The 11,444-nt window shown below is 37.9% G+C and overlaps 1 protein-coding gene across 8 annotated transcripts in view; it reads right to left on the bottom strand.

Annotated features, from left to right (window-relative positions):
• AKAP7 (A-kinase anchoring protein 7) overlaps window positions 1-11,444 on the bottom strand; it is a 156,761-nt gene that overhangs the window by 125,432 nt on the left and 19,885 nt on the right. For 7 of the 8 annotated variants that reach the window (XM_023254370.2, XM_023254372.2, XM_023254371.2 and 4 more), the window contains exon 3: window positions 9,132-9,271. The exons of the other annotated variant lie outside the window; for it this stretch is intronic. In XM_023254370.2, coding sequence (XP_023110138.1) covers window positions 9,132-9,271 — 140 coding nt within the window. The remainder of the gene's footprint in view (window positions 1-9,131; window positions 9,272-11,444) is intronic. 8 annotated transcript variants of the gene reach the window in all.

Below are 11,444 nucleotides of genomic sequence, written 5' to 3'. Positions count from 1 at the left end.
AGATATTGGCATTAACTCTATTAAAATAAATTGAAAAACAGAAGATTTAAAAAAAAATCTCTTCAAAATCATATACCCAAAACAGCAAAGGAATGTAAAGGATAAATTACAATACATGAGAAAAAATGCAACAGTGACAACGAATTGGTTTGTTTTCAGAGGGGACAAAGAGGGGGCAGAGATGTGGGTACTGACTTAAGAAATGAAACCCTGAGGGGGAAAAAGGAATTCAAAGGAATTTTTTAGAAAGTCTTACTGAATACTGTGTAACAGAATACACTGGCCCTATCAGAAAGACCTTTATTATAAAACTGTATTGCTCACAAATGATTTTAAATTTGAATTTTCGAGTTTTTCCAGGTACAATGAAGCACTGAGATTGGCTCATGGCATAACAAAGCAGCTCAAGAGGGTCGAGGTTCATACGCCAACGGCCTGGTCCAGCGTCAAGGATATTAAAGGTGCTCAAAAATGTTAGACCTCTGGACACATATATCAATGGAACAGAAATCCCAAAAGCAAAAATACTCTTATATGGCCAACTAATCTATGACAAAGGAGGCAAGAATATATAATGGGGAAAAGACAGACTCTTCAACAAATGACATTGGGAAAACTGGACCGCCACATGCAGAAGAATAAAACTGGGCCACTTTCTAACCCATACACAAAAATAAACTCAAAACAGAATAAAAGGCCCAAATGTGAGAAATGAAACCATAAAGCTCCTAGAAGGAAACAAAGGCCGTATCTCTTTGACATTGGCCTTAGCAAAATTTGTCTACATACGTCTCCTCAGGCAAGAAAAACAAAGCAAAAATAAACTATTGGGACTACACGAAAATATACCTTGCAAGGCCAAGGAAACAATCAACAAAGGAAAAGGCAACCTACTGAATGGGAGAAGATATTCATAAAAGACATATCCACTAAAGGATTAATATTCAAAACGTGTAAAACTTATACAACTTGACACCAAAAAACAAAACAACAACAACAAAAAACCAATCTGATTAAAATGTAGGGAAAGGACCTAAAGAGACATTTTTTCAAAGAAAACATCCAGATGGCCAACAGACACATGAAAAGATGCTCAACATCACTAATTATCAGAGAAATGCAAATCAAAACCACAATAAGATATCACCTTACATCTGTCAGAAGGGCTAGAATGAAAAAGACAACAAAATAAAATAAAATGAAATACATGTTAGTGAGGATATAGAACAGAAGGTACCCTCGTGCACTGTTGAAGAGAATGTAAACTGGTACAGCTCCTATGGGAAACAGTATAGAATGTCCTCAAAAAATTAAAAATAGAGGGGTGCCTAGGTGGTTCAGTGGGTTGGGTGTCAACTCTTGATTTTGGCTCAGGTCATGATCTCACGGTTTGTGGGATCAAGCCCCATGACAGGTGCTGACGGTGTAGAGCTTGCTTAGGTTCTCTCTCTCCCTCTCTGTCTCCCCCTCCCCCCCTCAAAATAAATAAACTTAAAAAAATAAATAAAAGTAGAAACACTATATGACCCAGTAATTCCACTACCAGGTATTTACCCAAGGAAAACAAAAACACTAAAAAGATGTATGAACCTCTATGTTTATTGCAGCATTGTTTACAATAGCCAAATTATGCAAGCAACCCCACTGTCCACTGATAAATGGGTAAATTGTGTGTGTGTGTGTGTGTGTGTGTGTGCACATAAAATGTGTATAAAATGGAATGTTACTCAGACATAAAAAGGAATGAGGTCTTGACATTTGAAAAACATGGGTGGACCCAGAAGGTATATTATGCTACGTGAAATAGGTCAGACTGACAAAGACAAATACTGTATGATTTCACATATATGTGGAATCTAAAAATCAAAGCAAATAAACAAACACCAGAAACAGACCCAAAGATACAGAGAACAAGTTGATGATTACCAGAGGGGTAGGTGGTGGAAAGATAGGCAAAATGGGTTAAGGAGAGTGGGAAATACAGACTTCCAGTTATGGAATGAATAAGTCATGGAGATGAAAGGTACAGAATAGGGAATATCATCACTGGTATTGTAACAGCACTGCATGGTGACAGATGGTACCTACACTGGTGGTGAGCATAGCAAAACACACAGACTTGTCAAATCACTATGTTGCATACCTGAATCTAATATAACACTGTGTGTCAACTAGACATCAATTAAAAAAAAAAAGTCATACAACATAATTACATCTACAAATCTTAGCTGGTACAAATGATAATATTGTTTTAACTGCACGTGAAAAGTATCTTACGATGAGAACTGTTTTACAATCAGAGTAATACAAATTAAGGATGATGGACTTGGCTCAGCAATTCTGGATTTTTTTTTCAGTTTATTTATTTTTTTTTTTTGAGAGAGAGACAAAGACAGCTCAAGTGAGGGAGTAGGGAGAGAGAGAGAGAGAGAGACAGAGAATCCCAAACAGGCTCCACACTGTCAGCACAGAGCACGATGCAGAGCTCGAACTCTAGAAACTGTGAGATCACGACCTGAGTGGAAAACAAGAGTTGAATGCTTAACCAACTGGGCCACCCAGGCTCCCAAAATTCCGGATTTTGATTCCAGGTCTACCACAGGTGTGACCCCACACCTGTCGCCTCTTCTCACTAAATCTTGGCTTCTTCAGCTGTAAAATAGGAATGATAAAATCTGCACTGCCAAACTTACAGCATTGTGTTACAGATCACAGTAGGCAAGCAACATGAAAATACTTCACAAGCTCTACACCATTTGCCTAATATAAAGCATACAACACTGCCAAAATTAAATTCAGTGGTTCTCTACCCTATGTAGTTCTGCTTCCCAAGTACCTTTTGGCAATGTTTGGAGGCATTTTTGTCATAACTAGGGACTTGCCACTTGCACTTAGTGGGTAGAGTACCTGCATTTTCACAAAAATACACTCTTGATTCTGGGCTCAAACACTAATTATGTATAAAGTCAGGGAAATGTTCAAAGAATTCCACTCATTTGTGTATCCAGCATTTTAGTGCAATGCTCTGCATAGTAAAATAGTTTTAGACCATTCCTATTTTTTAATTATCTGGAAGCATGTAAACTGCAAATTAAAAACTGTAAAATACTTGGAAGACTAATTCTCTGATGTCACACAGTACTTATGATGCAGGATTAACCTCAATCTAGGAAAATTCTACAGATAATCTAACCAAGAGATGTATTTCTAGCTATGCTTTGATGCTCCAGATTAATTTATATATTCCTTGATATCATCTTAAGAGCTTTTTTAAATGCTTTTTTATTCCTAATTACATTCTTATAAAAGAAAAGGGAAAAATACTTGACTCTTCTCTGTATTGCATTTTAAGAACTACCAGTGTCATTACAGGCCAAAGGAAACTAATTTTTAGAGCTGCTGTTTAAAATTCAATAAAATCATTAAAGCTTATCTGTCACCATAATCCCAGCTATTGACAGTACTGCACAGGCACATTTTAAAAACCTAATACTATAGAGTCACATTTAAATATTATATTCAAAGAAACTTTCAAAAATAAGAGCATTATTAAAATCTTAAATATTTCACTGAGTATTATCTTTGTGTCTAGAAAATAAAAACAAACATCCATCTGTTAAACCTCAGCACTAAGCGATATTCTACATACCTAAAAATAATGCAATAAGAAAATACATGTTTATATCTTTTAAGTTTTCTAATTGACTCAAAGCATATATACATGAGTGCAGATAAAAAGCCTTAACATTATGTACCTCTGCACAAGGGAGAGAAGTTACATTCTAGCACAGAGTACAAAAATGTCTTTGACCTCAACTTTTGACATTATTTTCAGAATTTTTCTAAGCTGTTAACTTACATTGTTCCTAAATTTGCTGCCTCGTTAATATTTACCAGAATTATCACTTCAATTTGCTACATAATTTTTCTTCAGTGCTGAATACTTTCATTTTTCTCGCTTGTCTACAACCATGAAAAGAACTTGAAAATTTGATAACATAGCAAAACTGGAGTAAAAGTAAAAAGTCCTTCCGAAATAGGAGAATTTTCTATGTCTACCAAATGCTCAACATACACACCATGATAGCAAATACTTTTACAATTACATTTCCCAGACAAGAATTGAATGACCGAATGCACAAATCTACTTTTATTATTTTTCTAAGACCAGCAATTTTCACATTACTAAATGATGAAATATGGAATTAAAGGTCACAAATGCCTTTTAAAACACCCAGGGAAAAATCATATCTTTCCAATAGTAGAAAAAAATTATCTGGGGTGCCTGGGTGGCTCAGTCGATTAAGCATCCAACTTTGACTCAGTTTCTCACAGTTCATGAGTTGAGCCCTATGTCGGGCTCCAGGCTGACAGCTCAGAGCCTGCAACCTGCTTCAGATTCTGTGTCTCCCTCTCTCTCTAACCCTACCCAGCTCATACTCTGTCTCTCTCTCTCTGTCTCTCAAAAATAAAATATTTTTTAAAAATTAAAAAAAGTATCTTCTAAAAAATTAATATACTCCTGAATTCAATCAATTTCTAATTGTTCCCTTGTACTTCAATGTTGATTTACCTTATATTTATTACTAGTCATAAAGAAAGCCCATAAAATCAACATGAGTAATCCAACTAGAACTAATTAAACAATTCTAAGCATTTAAGAAACATATAGGATTTATTATAACTCCATCAGATTCTTTTATTCTTTATTTTTATTTTTAAACTAATGTATAATTGCAGGTAATGGAGAAACACATCCTTTCACATACTTGCAACTTGGATATTTTATACAATCATTCTAGTGCATTTTCCAATTCTATTTCTTAAAACTATGAAATTATGGGGGCGCCTGGGTGGCTCAGTCGGTTGAGCGTCCGACTTCGGCTCAGGTCATGATGTCACAGTTCGTGAGTTTGAGCCCTGCACTGGGCTCTGTGCTGACAGCTCAGAGTCTGGAGCCTGCTTTGGATTCTGTGTCTCCCTCTCTCTCTGCCCCGCCCCCACTCACCCTCTGTCTCTCTCTGCCTCTCAAAAAAATAAAGAAACGTAATAAGAAAATGTTTTGAAGTATGAAATTATGATTTTCCATTAATGAAGAACTTCAAACATCTAAGAATGTGTTTAAAAATCAAAGACCCATGTCAGTCTGAACACTTTCTTCTTTAAAACTAGATGCCAACAAGTAGAGGCCAAAAGTAGAGCAACTCATTGTGAGTGTGCTAGCTTCCAAAGGCTTGTTTGCAGGTCACTTAATTGGAACTTGGAATACAGTCTCCCATTGAAACAATGTTATAAATGCTGCTTCTTTTCCCAGGCCTTCCCACAAAAGCTCATAAGTAGTTTAAAAAAGAAAATTAACATTTGATACTTTAAAACAAACAAACAAAAAGGATGTTCGAAGATGTAAAATGCACCTCCTAATCTCCTCCCACCCTACCTCTCCTCTCTGTATTTGTATGTACACCTCCTAAGTACAAATAAGTCTCTTGAGAGGGAAACATTAAATTATTTGGTTTCCAGGTCACTTGACACCCGCATTCCCCACTACTATGAGTCACGCGACCCTCAGAGGATGGCTGTTGAACCTGTATTATGAAACCAACATTGTAACACTGTATTTCTTATTTGTGAATTATTGTAAATGTTCTGGTTGCAACTTGGTATGCCACGAATACGTCTTCAGCCCTGAAATGACAGTATTTTGTGTGTGTGTATTTCTGCTCCTGCCAAGCTCTGCTCTAGGTACTGGGAATGAGCCGAAGACTTTGTGAGGAAGACAAACAAGTTCCAACTGCAAGAATGACAGATCACAAAAGGAAAGCTATGAGACCTTGGAGGTGGCAAACTAGGGGATGACCAAGGCAGGTGGTCACAGGTGAAGAGGTTTGAGCTGAGATTTTGACATTAACAAAACCAAGAGGGGATGAAAGAAAACTCCTAGACAGAAAAGGTTTTCTCTGGGGGGAGAGTGCCCCTGGCAAGTTCAAGGCCAGAGGGACTCAAGCAGAAGGAACAAGTGCCAAAGTGGAGAAGGTTGAACCATGTAGAACCTCACAGGACATGGTAGAGTCTTTGTCTTTACCTAATACCAACAGGAAAAGAGTGAAGTATATAAGCGGGTGACATGTCCAGATTTGGGTTTAGAAAATAATCATTATCACCTCCATTTTACACCTAAAGAAATGGAAGCTACGGTAATTAAGTAACTTGACCGACATCCACAGAGGAGTTTGTAGCCCAGATGGTATTCAAACAAGACCTGTAGGACTCCAAAGTCGCACTCTTCCCGGTCCCACGCCACCTCCCAGAAGGTAAGAAGCAGACACGATGGCTACGGCAGCTTATGCTGAAAACTAAGAGCTGCAGACCGTTCTCTCCCATCCCCTTCCTCTGGTCACTTTAGTGGCCCAAATTCTGAACCAAGCCTCAGAAAGAAAGAACTTCTCCAGCCCCTTTCCTCTCCAACCCCTCTCCTTGCCCTTCCCCACCAGTCACCCCATTGATCTTCACAGTCAGAACAAGGCTAGGAGAGGAAGGACAGGCATGAAAGGGACACAGAGCTGCTGTTCAGACTCCCTAGGGCGCCAAGAATGAAGGTGTGAAGGGGCGCCTGGATGGCTCAGTCGGTTAAGCGTCCGACTTTGGCTCAGGTCATGATCTTGCAGTTCACAGGTTCGAGCGCCGCGTCAGGCTCTGTGCTGACAGCTCGGAGACTGCTTTGAATTCTGTGTCTCCCTCTCTCTCTGCCCCTCCCCTGCTCATGCTCTCTCTCTCCGTCTCTCAAAAATAAATAAACACTGAAAAAACGTTGTTGTTTTTTTTTTTAAAGAAAACCACAGGCCCAAAATGGGCTCTTAACACATGTTAAGAGCCTTACGTCAGCAAACCAAGACTTAACACCTAACTTAAGTGCAGTTTCAGCCCCCCAGGGATGTAACCAGTCAACACACAATGTCCTGGTCAGCACTAGGAAACTTCTGACAGACCCCTTCCATTCTCCTTCAGAGGGTGTCCCGCCTAACACGATGGATTTTTTGCTAATTGTTTCCTTCTTTCCCCTCCCTCTCTCCCTTTAAAGTCTTTTCCTTTTCCGCAGTCTTGGGGAGCACTTTTCTGTCTGCTAGATGGGATGCTGCCCGATTCATGACTCGTTCAACACAGCCAACTGGACCTTCAAACGCACTTGGAATTTCTGTTGTTTTACACTGGTAAAAGAGATCATACAGAAATTCAGGTCTGCTTCTCAAATCGGGCCAAGATATGAAAACGGTCGGTCTTCCAAGTAAAGTGTTCTTTCCTCCCTCACTGCTTCACCAGTTTGAATTAGATACTGTAGCTCTCAGCCACATACAAGGGTTTGTTAGTTTGTGCCAACTGGCTGGTCCCATTTCCTATTATTCATACCACATTAATTTTCCAGATTTTTAATAGATTTTTACCCAAGTTTATCATGCAGTATTAAACTTGTACAGGGAGTAATTTTTAAAGAAACTATGTCACAATAATCATTGCCACACACAGGACTGAGCAGCAAGAAATCCCACTACTTTCCCAGCAGAGATTTCAAATCCCTCTTTTTCTACCTGGCCACTGCTTTCTGCTTCTGAAAGGTTCCTCTGTTGTGGTGAACAAACAGAGAGAGCCTTGACATGCCGTCTGGCAACACGCTCAAAATTATTACTTAAATATGACTGTTTAATATTTTTTCTAAATTACTGTTTAAGTACATTTTATTGTTTAAATAGGATTATTTATGGGGCACTTGGGTGGCTCAGTCAGTTAAGTGCCTGACTTCAGCTCATCAGGATCTCATTGTTCATGAGTACGAGCCCTATGTTGGGCTCTGTGCTGACAGCTCAGACCCTGGAGCTTGCTTTGGATTCCATGTCTCCCTCTCTCTCTGCCTCTCCCCCACTCACTCATGTGTGTACTCTCTCTTTCTCTCTCTCTCTCTCTCTTAAAAAAAAAAAATCAATAAATATTTTTAAAAATTTTTAAATAGGATTATTTCCAAGGAACTACCCTACAACCCAGCAATTGCACTACTAGGTAATTATGCAAAGGATACAGATGTACTGATTCGAAGGGGCACATGCACCCCAATGTTTATAGTAGACTATCAACGATACCCAAAGTATGGAAAGAGCCCAAATGTCCATCTTCTGACAAATGGATAAAGAAGATGTGGTACATATATATACAATGGAATATTACTCAGCCATCAAAAAGAATGAAATCTTGCTATTTGTGACAACGTGGATAGATCTAGAGTGTATTATGCTAAGTGAAATAAGTCAGTCAGAGAAAGACAAATATCATATGATCTCACTCATCTGTGGAATGTAAGAAATAAAACAGATGAACATAGGGGAAGGGAATGAAAAATAAGATAAAAAGAAAGGAAGGCAAACCACAAGAGACTCTTAAATACAGAGAACAAACTGAGGGTTGCTGGCAGGGTATGGGGTGGGGTGAGTGGCATTAAGGAGGACACTTGTTGGGATGAGCACTGGGTGTTATATGGAAGTGATGAATCGCTAAATTCTATTCCTGAGACCATTATTACATTATATGTTAACTAACTTGGATTTAAATTTCAAAAACATGTAAGATGATAGTAAAAAAAAATAAAAATAAATAAATAGAATTGTTTCCTATGGAGCCCACCTAAAATACCACCAAAAACACTTAAGAGCTGAGAGCAAATGGGCTTACAAGCATTTAGTGTAGCTTAAATCTAATTTAAAATAAAACTTTATAGTAAAAGTAGTTGTTTTTTAAACAGCACCTCTAAAATGAATCAATAAACAAACAAACAAAAAGCAGAAACAGAGCCATAAATACAAAGACCTGATGGCTGCCTGAGGGGAAGACTGTGCAGGGAAGGGCTAAAGAGGTAAAGTAGAGTGGGGGACACAGGCTTCCAGGTACAGAACGGAGGAGTCAGGAATTGAAAGGCACAGCACAGGAAATTTGGTCAATGGTACAGTAATAACGCTGTATGGTGACAGATGGTAACTACGTGGGTCGTGAGCACAGCACAACGTAGACTGTCAAAGCACCATGTTGTACAACTGAAACTAATGTAACATTGTGTGTCAACTACACTTCAATTAAAAAAAAAAAAGCACCTCTTTGTTGGTGATCGGAATGGATAGGAAATAGTTGGGTTGATAATCTTTTTGCTTTTTTTTCTTCTTCTTTATCTGATCTTTACTGATCCGTTCATTTTCTTTACTTCTCTCCAAATTTATGTGAGGTACATCAGTGACTAGAGGGAGAAAGTCAAACAATAATACGTCTAATGGATTTAAACAAAGATAATTTAGTCAAAAAAAAAAAAAAGAAAAAGGAAACAAGCACTACATAAATAGCAATCATTCATAATAGTCATTTTCAAATTTAAAGTAGGAGCTAGCGACTATTCTGTAAAGGACCTCAGAATAAATATTTTAGGCACTGCAGATCATATGGTCTTTGTCAAAACTACCCAAGTCTACTGCAGACAAACGTAGATGAAGAGGTATAGTTGTGTTCCGATAAAACTTAATTTACAAAGCAGATAGTTAGCTAGATTTGGCCCATTATCTAAAGCACAACTAGCAACCATTCTCTCCCCCGTGCCACGAGTTTCATGATACTAGAAAAGATCACTTTTTTCATACATTTGTAAATGTACATTTGTGACTCCCACAACATAACCACTCATAGCAATGCCACTCAAAGTTTGGTTTGTGGTCAAGGTCATGCTACAAACTTGCAAAAATTTAGATTGCTTTAGAAACTTTCATATCAAGTAGGCAAAGAAATTCTGTCTACTGAACTTTGGCTTCTATTATGTGTGGGGTTTTTTTTTCATTTTTCTAATAGTTCATCTTTTACCATATTTTACACAAGTATCAGTTGGCAACAAATAGGAAATCAAAAACAAAAAAAACTGGTCCTTGACCATAGATAACTGAGAAGCATTTAGCTACTTGTTAAAGTCATCTTCAAAAGACTCATTTATAACACCCAAAATAGTAATTATGAAGCTATGCCCCCAGAAAGAATTACCAAATCAGTATGAAATGCCATGGTTTCCTTTTTCAGATTTGAGCAGGAGGTCCCCTATGCATGCAAAACTAACATTGATTGAGTTTTCAGGCTGTGTCTTCCTGAACATTAGCTTACTATTCAAAATGGAGTGCCTTATAGAGACTTTGTAAAAATCCAGATATAATTGTATACTCTGAGGTATCATTCCCGAAAGGGGTGGGAGGAAGAAAACACCTTATTTACATTCAATCCTATGAAGCTGGCTCCATCTTTGGGATCAACTCTTACTGACCCTGGTGATCACCTGCACATAATGCCTTAAAAAGGTCTGTGGGGAAAGTCTGAGCTCAACCAATAATGCAGAGTCTGTGTGCCTATGCGATCCTGATCTAACTCAACTCCTTATTAAATACAAGGAAACGGAAGTGCAGAAAAACTTAAAAACTACTCAATGTCACGGAGTCAAATGTGGCATTTAGACCTTTTAACTCTCTCCACTTAGTGTATTTTCTATTAGATCAAACTGCTTCTCTGTCAAAGTTCTGCAAAACCAAAGAGCAGAAGTAATTTTCCTTATCCTAGTGTTCTATTTTTTTTTCCAACATTTTACTTTTTTAAGTAATCTCTACACCCAACATGGAGCTCGAACTTACAATCCCAAGATCAAGAGTCGCGTGCTCTAAAGAGTGAGCCCGCCCCTACTGTTCTTTAAAATATCAAGAGCAGGGGCACCAGGCTGCCACAGTCGGAGGAGCATGTGACTCTGGACCTTGGGGGTCAGGAGTTCAAGCCTCATATTGGGTGTGGAGATTACTTAAAAATAAGTGGATAAACTTTCAAAAGATTTTTTAAAATAAAAAATAAAATATTAAGGACAATTTTTAAATAAATGTCACGAATAGTGTCTTAATGCTAACTTCTAGAAAATGAGTAGAGTATGTTAAAAATTTAAAAACTCAGGGTTTGTGGAAACATGTGCTTTCTTTCTAGGACTAACACACACTTGTGACATCCAGAAGGTGGGGGTAAATTAAAAGCAAGGGGACCTGGGTAATAAGTCTGACTAAATCATTGAGTTAGGACAAAATTATCTGGTGTCTTTGTGCATCCACTTCCCTACTACCGATGATTTATATGGTTAAAATGATACATCTTCACAGAGAATACATATTTGAAATATAAATTATTACTTTCTTTTACATACATGAGCGTGTCAGAACTTTATAAATCCTATTGCTAAGAAAAAGTTTCCAGCATTCTCATCTGCATTATGAGCATTATCAGAATTGCCTCATGTGATGCCACTGGGTTTTATTCCACATGCAATTCTTTAAATATGGAAAATGACATCAATATGCTGTTGAGCTGCTTGTAATTTTAGACATCTAAGAAACAGTCCTACATTT

Source organism: Felis catus, chromosome B2 (genome assembly GCF_018350175.1).
Source record: "Felis catus isolate Fca126 chromosome B2, F.catus_Fca126_mat1.0, whole genome shotgun sequence".
Taxonomy (NCBI): Eukaryota; Metazoa; Chordata; class Mammalia; order Carnivora; family Felidae; genus Felis; species Felis catus.
Note: the sequence above shows the minus strand (reverse complement) of the source record. Positions and strands in the feature narration are given on the sequence as shown.